The 14158-nt window shown below is 39.2% G+C and overlaps 1 protein-coding gene across 2 annotated transcripts in view; it reads right to left on the minus strand.

Moving 5' to 3' along the window:
- The window catches only part of LOC131077724 (inositol monophosphatase 3), a 99259-nt gene that overhangs the window by 39425 nt on the left and 45676 nt on the right, over positions 1–14158 (minus strand). For both annotated transcript variants that reach the window (XM_058015264.1, XM_058015263.1), the window contains 2 exons: positions 4614–4668; positions 4455–4498 (listed from right to left, as the gene is read on the minus strand). In XM_058015264.1, the coding sequence (XP_057871247.1) occupies positions 4455–4498; positions 4614–4668 (99 nt within the window). The remainder of the gene's footprint in view (positions 1–4454; positions 4499–4613; positions 4669–14158) is intronic.

Below are 14158 nucleotides of genomic sequence, written 5' to 3' on the forward strand. Positions count from 1 at the left end.
AGCTAGATAGTTATCCAGCTTTTGAATCCAAGCTCGGGCTGAATTGGAATCACTCTCGTCAAAGTGGGGAAGTGTAACTTTGTTGACAGCTTGGTACAAGTCTCCTTGATTTAATGGTCTCCTCTGATCATAATATCTCCCTTGTCCTTTGTTTTTCCTTTTATGATCCATGAAATCATTATAGGACATATCCATTTTGATGTCGTCAGGTAGAGAATCATACTCTGCTCGACCGAGTCTCAACTGCTCCACAAATGAAGCATTCTCCTCGGGATCAGGCTGATTAACTACGGGTGCCAGAAAGGTGGGTTTAAAGGGTTTGGAAGAAATGTTGGTATTATTAGGCACCATCCGGCCTGCATGCTCATCATGCGGTTTGGAAGCACTATACTCTCCTCTATGGCCTGAATTATTCTGAGGAGTGGTGTTCTGACCCATTTTTCCCATCATGAGGGAGACCATGTCCATCAAAGCATCCATCTTTCTTTCAAACCTCTTCCCGGGACTCAGAGATCTTTCCCTTTCCTTTCCGCTATCTTCTCTGTTGTGGGTGTGCCTCTCATTACCCCCAACTGATCTTTCACCTTCTGCCATATCGGATTCCTGAGAAGACTCCCAGTGAGCCCACAAGACTTCTGAGGCTGTTTGACCCTCAGGAGGCTGATGAAACTGGAATTGTTTCCCAACCTTCTTATCTTCTCTTGCCCAATATCGTTTTTCTTTGTCACTCATAGACAAGTTGCTCACAGGATGGCAGGATCTTGGCTCTGATACCACTAAAATATCCCTAGCCAATTTTTTTTTGAAAACACTTTAAAACAAGATGGTTTGCAATAACTTAGATGATTGTACGTTTAAGTTAGAATATAATTCCATGTGCTGAAACAACTCTACCCAGAATGCGCCGTGGATGGCGAGCATTGGTCAGAGGATCTTTAAAACAGTTGCTTATGCAAATAACTCTAACCAGCATGGCGCCGAGATGGCGAGCATTGGTCAGAGGATCTTAAAACAGATGCTTATGCAGAAAACTCTAACCAGCATGGCGCCAAGATGGCGAGCATTGGTCAGAGGATCCCCTATTCTAAAACTGGAATGGGAACTCTACGCCAAGTATGTGCTACCCACTCCAAACGGACAGGGGCGACCATATGACGGAGTGAAAACTAAAATGCTTGATTGATTAGTAATGCAAAAACTGAAAAACACTCAACACCCGGAATGTGCTTTCCGACCCAAGAAGGGAGAGTAGCTACCATAGGGTGGAGGATTAACTTATTAAAACAACTTAAGTGAGTTTGAGAAATACAACTAGAAATGAAGCATGATACCAAGACTGCCAGTACTACCGTCAGCCTTTACAAAGAGTGGATCCCTCTTGTTCAAATCTTGTAGAATTTATAAGGGATCACATTACATTATGGAGAGCCATTATGAACTTAAGTGGAAATACAAAATCCAATAGCTTCAAAGATCAATATACTGGATCTCCCGATTCCTGTTACAAATCTGCACATTAAATGCATAAACAGCAGTCTATAGGACTACTTCACATGCTCATATTCTTCACATATAACCTCCAAAAGACCAGCAATCAGATGCAATAACTCTTATTAATGGAGATGCTTAAGACAAGACCAAGAAACCAACCCAAAAAACATGCATACAACCTGCACTAATTTCAATGCACTCCCAAATGGTACGGTATAGCAGAATGGTACGATTTGCTCTCAAAATTCAATGCAAGCTTCTAAAATGCTACAAACTTAGGAAATGCAACGCCTAGGTCAAACAAATGCAATGGGCTAATACCCAGAATGATATTTTTGGTGTTTTCTGTTTTATGAATGAAAAACATGCAGTCGCGGTTTCCTGGATGCAGAAAACTGAATACACTACAATGCTTAAATGATTAATAATGCAATACTCTGAAGATAAACTACTATCAAATGCAATACATAGAGATTAAATCACCACTAGTTGTTGTCTTTCAAACAAGAAGCGATGCCTGTGCTAGAAGGCCTTCATTCCTTGAAGCAAATCCCAGAGCCAGACGGCAGTCAGACAAAATTCTGCAAAAGATCCCTCCATGATGCACAAGACTCCAATATATAGATTCCTTGAACTCCACGAAACCCTAAATGCAACTTCACCTCAAACCCTAACCTCACCTTCAACATGGCGTCCCATCTTTCCTAGCGCAAAAGTCAAGGTATTTAATAAAGTCTTCACCTTGGTAAGTCACGCCTTGGTTTTGACTTTGGCTTAGGACAAAAAAAACATTAAATCTACTCCATGAAAGCGCCACCCTTAGAAACCCCCTTTTTAAGTTGTCATTAAGTCATTTGACTAGGCCAAGGGGTAAAATAACATTATAATTATAATGTTATTTAAAATTGAAATTACTTGACTTCTCAACCTTGCATTCTGGAGCTCGAATCTGTCTACGCCCTTCTGAGTCGACTGAACAAGAAAAGGAGATTGCCTGATGCCACCTGGATACTGCCAAAAATAGAACTTACTAAAAATAGTAAATTCTAAGAATTGCCTCGAAAGCAGAGATGAATATACCGTTGCGAAGCTCTCTGAACAACCAGAAAGAAGCCGCCAAGGAAAACACCCCAACATGAACAAAGTCCTCCTCAAAAATAGGAAACCCTAATTATACCTTCCGACTGGCCTCCGAGTTCCCAAACAAAAGACCAACGGTCGCAGAGAAAATCAGGTCCAAGAAGGGGACATTACAATTCCAGACTTCATCACTCACCAACTTGACCTAACTCAGACCTTCAAGGATGATACTCACTCACAAAGCAAGACACAATTAGCAACAAGAGCAAAACCAGGCCCTAAGGAAGACTCTCAAAGAAACCCTAACCTGGAGCACCTACTGACTCCCCTGGCTCAAGCAAAGCCTACCATCCTATTGATCCCCTGGTGACACTCAAAATGCAAAGGCTAACAAACAAGCCCTAAACACCTAGAAAGCAAAACCCCACAAAGCAAAAAAAAGTAGGGGTCCCCATTTGCAATGGGGCGATGTGTGAATACGTCACAACAAAAACAAACCAATATAAGAGCTCCAATATTCTGAGCAAATATTGGAAAAACAAAGGAAGAAGTAATCCAACTCAACCTTGTCTGTAACCAAGGGAATCCAAGTATCAACCAAGTGCAACATAAAGACTAAATCAGAAACTTGATGGCCAAGAAGATTGGAAAGGAAGATGAATTCTGTTGCCTTGCAAGGACATCCCTTATGAGTTATAGTTCACATTGGGATTTTAATGAGGTTTCGAAGGTGATCTGATTTTCTAACGTAAATGCCATGTGATTTATCTGAGGATCTAAATCTTTGACGCATTGCTGCATTAAACATTTTAACATACTAATCTTTTTAAAAGTACATGCAGGTAACTACTTTGATTGAAAACCACATGCATTAGTCCATGCTAGAACCATAATTTGATAGAAAATGAGTACATCTTGATGAAAATTGTCAACACTGTTGCAGCAAGAAAGGATTAGCAGATATGAAAAGTTATCAGACATTAAAGTTAATTGTTTAGTGTAGGACATACTTTATTATACGAACATACTTAGCATTCTAGAAGTAAATATTGATAGAGTTTACCTAGTCTTTATAGTTGAGAATCACTTTGGATATATAGTGTTGTCGGGAAATATGTATATCTTATGTTTTGGTAGTAATGTTGTTTGTTAGTAGTTAGTTAGCCGACGGGTAGGTAGTTGGAGTCGTGACGGTTGTGTCGCACCCCTTCGGCTGTTATATATTGTACTACCTGCGGGTATTGAGACGTGGGTAGTTTACGAGAGATAATGCTATGAACATTGTATACACACTGAGTTATTAATGGAAAGCTTATTCTTGTATTCATGCTGTTATTGCATTGTTTATTTCTGCATTACTTCTGTATTCCTTTTGTTTACCCAGTGAGGCAAACATATAGTAGTTAACTAAAAAATGTTTTCAATGCTCTAACAATCAAGGTATTTAAGGTACTTGCATAAAAATCATTGGGAAGTACAATAATAATCTTTTGTCCCATACTTTTAGATTTCAAAATTGCCCAGGATTTATTTAATATCAGCCATCCTTACCACTTTTTGGCAAACAATATTAAACAATATTGCACACATCTACTTGTGAAGCAAAATAAATTTGAGAAATACAGTTTCTTCCTGTCTATAAATATGACAATTTTATCATGTCTATATATAGATATTTTGATAGTAAATACATTTTGTCCATATAGAAGAGAGAGGGGAACGTATCGTTTCTTAAGAGAATAAATATATGGAAACTTCAAAGTAAATCGCCACATAATTAATTATGGTTAAAAAAAATTGTTAATCATGAAACTTGAAAGTAACAAATTTAAGAAGAACTCGGCCGTTATTCACAATATATTTGAAATAAGGCATCTGCATACCTCTGTTGCAACTAGAGCCTTCATCAACTCGGACTGAGACGATGCTGCAGGATCCAAAGAAAAAAAGATGTCAAGTAAAAGTAGCAACAGTTTAAGTTAGCAATGCAGAGAAGCAAATACTGCAGATGAATAAATAATGATAAAACATCCTTAACATACCTGTTATTGGGGCTGTGTTCAAGAAGGCTCCCCCTCCCCTGATGGCAGTAAACAACTGAAAGTTTCATCAGAACATAATTAGGCATTAATGCAAAGAACAAAAACAGTGGAACCTAAAATTTGCTAGACAATCAAAAATAAAAGTAACTTTATCTATGGTGATTAATGTTAGTTTATAAAGAAAATTGGAAATAAATGCAAAAGTACCAATCTATAACAGATATCAAACACAGAATGATTACCAAGATATTCAATAAATCAAATAAGAAGCAAAACGCTTTCTTATAGAGTTTACAATGACTAAAAAGTTAAAAAGCATGAGCTAAAAATAGTAAACTAAAAACAGACTTAGCTTAAAAATAGCAGAAACTAACTAAAGAAAACCATCTAATTAAAGACTAACTAACTAAAGCTAAGTTGACAATTACAATATAATAATTACTTTAATACCCTCCCTTAATGGTCGATCTACTAGCTACACCAAGCTTATGCCAAAATTTTACAAATTTGTCAACATCCAAAGGCTTGGTAAGAATGTCTACATTTTGATCCTCTAAAGGACAATACTGCAACATAACCGATCCATCTTCTACAAGTTGTCTGATAAAGTGACAATGTAGTTCCACATGTTTGGTATGCTCATGGAAGACTAGATTCTTGGTGAGTTTGAGCATCCCTTGATTGTCACAAAACAAGGGTGAAGGCTCTGCTTGAGGCATCTTCATGTCTGAAAGCATCATTCTGAGCTATACTGCCTCACACGCTGCTTTTACTCTTTCTCGATATTCTGCTTCAGTCAAGGAAAGAGCTACTGCCTACTGCTTCTTGCTGGTCCCTGTGGCTCCACCCATGCCAAGGCTGTAAACATATCCAAAAGTGGATTTTTTGTCATCAATAGAACCTACCCAATCCAAATTTGTGAACCCAACCAGCCTAGGATCTTTTCTTCTACTATACAAAATGTCAAAGTCAAGTGTCCCTTTCACATATCAACACCCTCTTTGCTGTAGTGCAATGTTATACACTTGGTGTTGTCATGAATCTGGAAATGAAACCCACAGCATAGCTCAAATCAAGTCCAGTGGTTGCAAGATATATCAAACTCCCCACTAGTTGCTTGTAAGCTAACTCATCAAAGGGCTTAGAGTTAGTTTTGGCTGAAAGTTTCAGCCCTTTCTCCATAGGTGTTGACGAAATTCTATCATTCTAAATTTGTCAAGCAAACTTCTAGCATATTTGGATTGTGAAATAAAAATGCCGCTACCTATTTGCCAAACTTCTACACCTAGACATATCAAAAGTTGTACTTATATTATATTTGATCTATGCAATCATATGTGCCTCACTACCTATAATAATGATATCTTCTACATATATGACTAATAAAATGATATCATCACCACTACTTTTGACATATAGATTTGGATCTAAAGAACTTCGTTGGAACCCCTGTTCAACCAAATACCTGTCAATTTTGATGTACCATGCCCTAGGTGCTTGCTTCAGGTCATATAGAGCTTCGTTCAATCTGCATACAAGATGCTCCTTTCCTGCAACCTCAAAACTTTGTGGTTGAGTCATGTACACTTCCTCCTCCAAATCTCCATTGAGGAATGCACTCTTCATGTCCATTTGATGGATTATCCAACCAAACTAAGCTACCATGGCTAGGACCAGTCGGATGGTGCTCATCTTTGTTGTAGGGGAAAAGGTCTCCTAGTAGTCAATTCCCACTCTCTATGAAAACCCTTTGGCAACCAACTGAACTTTGTACTTGTCTAATATACCATCTGCCTTTTACTTGACCTTGTACACCCATTTGCAACCAATGGCTCTCTTCCTTGATGGAAGTTCTAAAAGATAACAAGTCTCACTCTTCAGAAGGCTGTCATGTTCGATCTGCATGGCCTTTTCCCATTCAACTTTTCCTTTTGCCTTAGCAAACACTTGTTGCTCATACACACCCTAAATATTGGTCATGAGAGAAAAATTAACAATGTTCAACTTGCTCTTGCCTCTTGATTATCTACCCTCAATCATTTCGCTTAGCCAGACATCGCCAATGGTGCTTTCCCACAACTTGGGTATCCTTTTGGAAGTCTCAACATCCAAATCAGTGTTGCCATCATGGCTTATGTTACATGTATCTATGTCATTTGGACATTGTTCCAAGTTGTGATTAATGAAAACTAGATCTATTACCGGCGTGGAAGACTCCTCATGCTCTAAATCCCCCCCTTTAGGTGGAGTTACTTGAACACCTAAATCCTTAAACACAATAGGCTGGTCTTTAATAATCTAAAAATGTGGAGATGTCTGGAAAGGATGTACGGTCTCATCAATAACATCTCTGTTGAAATTCAAGAGATCAGTGTCAATATCAATCAATCTACAAGCCTTATGATTGTCATTGTACCCAATAAGCATCAATTTCTTACTCTTGGGGTCTAACTGAGTTCTCTTTTCATCTAAAATCCAAGCAAAAGAAATAGAACCAAAGACCTTTAAAATGACTTACTTTCGATTTCCTCCCCGACCAAGCTTCCTCTAGGGTCTTCTCCTTCAATACTTGTGTTGGAGAGGTTGAGTAAATAAACTGCAATATGTACCACCTCAGACCAGAAATTCTTGGGAACACACCTATACTCCATGACCATCGTACAACAGTCCATCTTTGTGATAGTATAGTTCCGCCTCTCAACAACTCCAGTCTACTGTGGAGTGTAGGGTGTGGTAAACTGTCTTTTGATGTTGTGTTTAGCACAAAAGTTGTCGAATTCTTTAGAACAAAATTTGCCTCCATTATCAAATATAAGAGTCGTGATGTCACATCGTGGCTCTTTCTAGCAATGTCCCCTACTAGGAGGCTGCCTTTTTCCCAAAGGTTGACGTACATTACTATGCAATATTATGTTTAAATTCATTTTTCTAAACTAATGAATGAATTACTATTCATAATACATTCAATATTTATTATATTTAGACCCATCTTAACTTCTTTCCTAACCCTAATGAGAGATGGGGATTTATTGTCATAGGGGGTTGACACCAATCTACAAGGAGTCTCCCTCAAGATTTTGGGACTCTCTCCTTACCCTTCTTGGGCTCACCATCACTTGTGAGGATTTACTCACCCCTCCCTACACACACCAACCTATCCTCTCATAGGCATTAGCAAATGAATTACGATGGAATCGTGAATATAGAAATATTTATGTATTAAGAATTAACATAAATGTAACTAGGTATAATTCTGATCTATTATTATCAGCAAATACAAAATTCCATTGACAGTACTTCTTATATACTTTATACCAGAATATATAACAAAATATATATTCATTATTTATAACAGAATGCAAACACAGCATAGCATAAATGTAAGCCAATATATGATCTTGGGTATGATACAGCATACCCGTTTTACTATTTGGATTATTGATTGTAATTCTTTCTGATTTTCCCATGATACAGATTTAACATCCTTATTCCCTTCTTCTCCTTTGATGATGATATTATTGAATGATGACTGCTGGTTGTCAATGCTTCTGTTCGATGCCTTCCATTGGAGATTGATCTTGCTATTAATATCTCCCCCGCCCGGCGAGTGAAGAGGTGTCTCTTCCTATGGCCAACGATTTGCACAAGGGCTGTCTCTTGCCTTTGTGTCCCTTGAACTTTCATCAATTGTACCTTAACTAACATTAATGCAGATTGTACCTCACGAGGGTGCCCTTCAATATATCACATTCTTCCTTTATTTTTAATGACTTCATTGTTTAATGTTAATTGTTGTATGTCTCTTAATGCTTCGATTAGAATATGAATTGGTTTGCTATCATATAACCGATGATTTGTAATATAATTGATTGCTGTTATATAACTGATTATCATGTTGGCCATTTTGTCTTCTAATTAATGAACTGCTGTAGTAATTGCACCCCATTAATGCTTAATAATGTGTATTATTAAAGCTATGTATACCCCTTAATCTATTTGCTGTATTATTATTATTATTATCATATATGGGTCTCTGTAGATACTTAGGTTTATGTATTAATTTTAGAGTTGTTGCCTACATCCCTACTTTATGAAGACAATTACCGCCTGATATATTAATTCGTTTGACCTGAAATCATGGAAAATCGTGAAGTCTTAAAAAGACGATTTTCTACATCTAAACTTATCTTAAGGATGGTGAGGCAAACGTTTTTAAGGCGAAAGCATGACATTTTTCTACTAATGCTTTGAACTTTTGAAACTCATTGAACACCTTGGATTTTAATTTCAAAAAATAAACCCACGTTTTCCTACTAAAATCATCCAAAAACAAAAGAAAATACAAGCACCTAATGATTGATGTTGTGTTCATTGGTCCACAAATATCTGCATGAACCAGCTGCAAGACTCACTTGGCTCTCCAAGCTTGACCATCATCAAATGGTGTCTTATGTTGTTTCCTTGCCTGGCAAGGCCCGCACACACCCTGTCTCTGCTACTGAATGTTAGGAATGCCATCCAACAAGTTCTCTCAAGCCATCTAAGGGAGGTAGGACAAATAAGATGCCCATATTTTTGACACCTAAGTGTCGTAATGTTTGATGCACTCTTGGCTACCAATGCATGTTCTCTAACCTGTTCAATGTCAACCAACCAATACAGTCCATGATCTTCTATACCAAAAGCAATAGTCTTCTTGGTCTTTGTGTCAATGAAATTGCATTTGTGTTTGCCGAAAACAACATTTAGATTAGGATTATGGTGCATAATCTGACTTTCCGAGAGAAGATTAAGCTCCATTCTTAGAACATAGCACACATTGAGAAAAAGTAACTTCTTCCCTCCAAAGGATATTTGCACAATCTCTCTACCTACGACGGTGTACTTCTCACCTTCACCAAAGATCACTAAATTAGAGCAAGTAGTGTACTCTATGAACTAGTCTCACTTGTTGGTGAAGTAACACGATGCTCCCAAATCGATGTACCATGAAGATGACTAAGACTGATCTACTGGTTTCCTAGCCAATGCCAACACCTTCTCCACTGAATGCTTTGCAACATGAGCCTTTTGCTGAGTCCCTCCTTGGTTGGATTTTTGTTCAACCGACCGATTTCTACAGTGCTTCTTCATATGACCCAGCTTACCACAATAATGACATGATATTTTTTAGATTCTTTGATGCATCCTCATTATAACCTTGTCCTTTCTTCTGGAACCATTTTCCTTTGCCTTTGTCTTTAATTGCAAATGCTTGTTCCACACTTGCTTTCTCACTAGTGCTACCAAATTGTTGCTTCCATTTGTCCAATTGCAGAGCTTATTGCATAGCTCTCCAAACTTCAGGGACATTCATTGGTACGGCTGCTATCCTTTGTGTCAAGCACTAAAATCAGATTAAAAATCACTGATTTCAGTTTTGAAAAGCAGTGATTATTGTTTATTTCAGACCTTCCAAACTCAAAGAGTTCATCTTATAAAGATTTGTGATGTAAACTTTGACAGTTTACTCTAGGTGTTGGTTTAGGACAGCGAACTTCCACATGCTTTGGTTCATTATTTAGAGGCCCTTGGAGTTGGAACAGCAAGAGGATTGGAGGAGTTTGCATTTGCAGTTGTGACACTACATGATATCATGAGGAATTATGATGAGGATTATGGGTTGGGGCTGAGCAGACTTTCGTCCCTATTGCCCAAGATCGTGTTAGGTACAGGGATTGCAGTTATGGACCTTACTAGGATGCTTCAGCAAGAGATGTTTCATGGTTTAGATTTCAGCCCCCGCAAGTGTTTCAACTTAGTTTTTGATGATTCACTTTTTGGGGTTCTAAGAGAGGAGAGTGCAGTTAAGGCACAATGAGTTGTCAATTATGACCAGATTGGCACAATGTTTGCATGGTGGATCTTTTCTATGATTGACTTGGAACCTTGGGATCGCATTGGTTTGCAGTCCAATGGTTATTGGGGATGTGAGAGCCAATGTTGACAATCTGGAGTTTACTCCTATGCTGCATTAGTTTAGTTCTTTCGAAGAGCAATTCTCCAAGGGGTTAACAGAGTTTATGTGGTATTTGATTGCTTTCCTTATCAATGGTTAGCAGGAGGTCTCTTGTGTTGGTACCCTACGGGACAGTGCTTTGTGAGGTTGGTGCTACAATCCCCTAGGTTGACTTGGGACCCTAAGATCATTCTTTGTTTCAATTTGGATCAGTTTGATGATTGTGGGCTTGTATTGGCATTGCTTGAGGACAAGGAATCTTTGGTAACGGCAAATTGTAATGTCCCCATTTCTAGGTTCGCTAGCAATGCAGTTGTCACTAACTTTCTGGGTTTGTGTCAGCATGTTCAAAAGGGTAATTTGATGTTACCAATGAGCTCAGATGGTTTAGAGGAGTCATATGACGCTTTCAAATGTTATTTTTGGCTTCTAGTTTGGGCTCCAAGATTCTTGGAGGTAGCATCTATATTTAAATCACCCAGTCAGGTCCATTTATCATCTTTCATCATTGGGATCACTCCTATGCGGTTAAATTTCAAATTTTAATGCATTTTGACCATTGTTGCTAATTGAATGTATTATTGAGCTATATTTAATTAATTTCACTAAGGTTGCCATTCTAATTAATATAATTTATCAGGGACCTCAGTGTTATAGCTCGTTGGAAAGAGAATGTAATGTCCCCTCTTTGAAATATAATTTAATAATAAATAATAATAAAATTAAAATACAAAAGAATAAAAATAAAATTAAAATTAAAATATAAAAAATTATAATTAAAATTTGATTAAAGTTCACCCAGTCAGGTCCATTTATCATCTTTCATCATTGGGATCACTCCCATGCGGTTAAATTTCAAATTTTGATGCATTTCGACCTTTGTTGCTAATTGAATGTATTATTGAGCTATATTTAATTAATTTCACTAAGGTTGCCATTCTAATAAATATAATTTATCAAGCACCTCAGTGTTATAGCTCGTTGGAAAGAGAATGTAATGTCCCCACTTTGAAATATAATTTAATAATAAATAATAATAAATAAAAAATTAAATACAAAAGAATAAAAATAAAATTTAAATTAAAATATAAAAAATTATAATTAAAATTTGATTAAAGTTAATGAATAATCAAAAGGCATGAAATGATAGGTTGTGACTCCCCCAAATATGAGGTATAAGAGGGAGACGAGAACTCATTTGAAGGGGAGATAATTTGGGAATCAGAAGTGCAGATCTGATTGTGAAAGGTTGTGTCCCTTTCAAAGGGCAGAAATAATGAAGATTTGCACTCTTTCAAAGGGCACTAATGGTGAAAGGGTGTGTTGTTTTCCCTATAGGGTGTCAGGTTAAGACATTGCATAAATGACAGAAGTACACAAAATATATGGAACTCACAAGTGTTCTATTGATTCATAATAAGCCAGTACATACAATGATAGCAATATGTTCGACTACAATAGCATGTCCAAAGACTGGAAACAGATACAATATAAAGGAGTCTGGTCAGTTACCCGGTGCCAACTGCCGACAACCGACGGGTTAACTGCCGACGCTAACACAATTTACCTTAATGCTTAATTACCCAACAACATCATCCCCCCCAAAAAGAAATGTCGTCTCCGAACGACAAACAACCAAAATGGGAATGATGTACAAGCAAAACTGAAACCCAAAACAACAAATCACTGGGGAGGGCAAGAGGGCATCCCTGAAGAAGAAGGGGCCGCTGATGTCGAAGCCAACTGAGCCCGCAACCGCATCACCTGATCAGTTCGATAAGCAAGGTCCCTCTCGGCCACCAATTGGTGCTCTCGTGACCGCTTCACCCTGAATATAGCCTCCATGAGCTCCCTGTGCTTCGCCTCCAACTCTGCCGCAAGACTGGTAACACGAGTCTATTGTGGTCTTCATCTCTGACTCAGCCACCAGTGCGACTCTCACAGAGCTCAATTCTCTCTTCACCGTATCCAGAACCTCCTCCACACGGCCGGCTCGAGCCTGCTGTTTGGCCAACTTCGTCTCCAACGACGAGATGCGAGCGGCCAGCTCCACAGCTCTATCTGCATGGATCTGAGCCTCCCGGAGTCGATAATAGCCATCCCACACAGCCTGCTCAATCTGTCTCACCAAAGTTTGCACTCGACTCTCTCCGGCCACCTCCTGAAATTGCCACTCTGCTCTCATCTCAGGTAGGTCTATGGTCGGCCATCCCCGTGCCTCAAAGCACCTCTGGAATGCCTCTCCTACCCTCGTAGTAGCAAACTCACGTAGGCTCTCCAAGGCTGGCTGAACAATGGATTCCTCAACTGTGGAGGCTACCAACCGTTGAACTGTCCCCTCCATCTTAGCAAAAAATTGTGCTACGGCAGTAGGCTAGGTCCTTCCTACACCTTCGTCCTGAAGGCCCATCTGTGAAGGTATCTCCTTCTTGCCACTAGTGGGCAAAACCATCTCTGCAGGATGCTCCACCAACTCGACTACCTCTACCTGCGTAGGATGCTCCCCAAATCAACTACCTCAGCCTGTGTAGGATGGCGAGGTGTAGCAGGTGGTAGCCCTACCGGAACTATGGGTGGGGCGGCATACCGGTCCAACCATGTGTTTGTGTCCTCCACTGCTTCCCCACTGTCCTTTGCCTGCCCCATGCCTTTCGTCCCTATTTCCTGTTCCGTGACAGGTGAGCACACTGAAATACAAGGAGTGGTGGTCACTACAGGTGTCTGCATTATAGGACCAGGACGCATCTGCTCGAATGTTGGAATGGCCACCCCAGGAAGGACTCCCCTCGTCACCCCAGACGAGGAAAGTGGTGTCAATTCCCCGTCCACGTGCAGGAATGCTGGTGCGAATAACAACTGCCCTGCCCGAACCCCCTCTCCTGGAGGTCGTGCCACACCCCTTGCTGGCAGCCCGCGGGTTCCACGTGGTACCTGGCCAAAAGACACTGCACAATCGCCCTCTTTCCTACCAGGGGTCCTGTTGACGTGTATTTTGTACACCATCATACACAGAATAAAATACCTAAGGGTATCTTATCCTCTCTTGAATAAAGCCTCTAACTACTGAAGATTCGCATGAAGGATCAGTTAGGATGACTCCAAGGTTCCTTTTGGTAGGGTCTCTACATGTGGATAAGCTCTTCGTGGTATGATGTGATTTGCTGGAATCACAAGGGGACTTACATTTGGTGATTGAATTTCCGATCTACTTTGCTAGAACACAAGCTCTTACTAACTTAGATTAAAAAATGGAAAAAGGATGGGGGGTGAAGAGAGGATCTAATCCTAATACTAAGAATGTAGGAGCAATGATTTGATTTTTGATGAAACTCTAACTAGATCTTGTTTTGACATCAATGGAACATCTACACAAGGCTAGTGCGATCTTCTAGGGAAGCTTTATGATGTTCAAATCATCACCGCAGGCATAGATACCATCCAAGTTGATGCATATCAATGAAGAGGCGACAAATTGAAATTGAGCTTAAGCTGAACGATTCCAGTCGACTACACAAGGCAAGTTTGCAATCAACAAACTGCTAGTAGT

This window comes from Cryptomeria japonica, chromosome 5 (genome assembly GCF_030272615.1).
Source record: "Cryptomeria japonica chromosome 5, Sugi_1.0, whole genome shotgun sequence".
Classification (NCBI taxonomy): domain Eukaryota; kingdom Viridiplantae; phylum Streptophyta; class Pinopsida; order Cupressales; family Cupressaceae; genus Cryptomeria; species Cryptomeria japonica.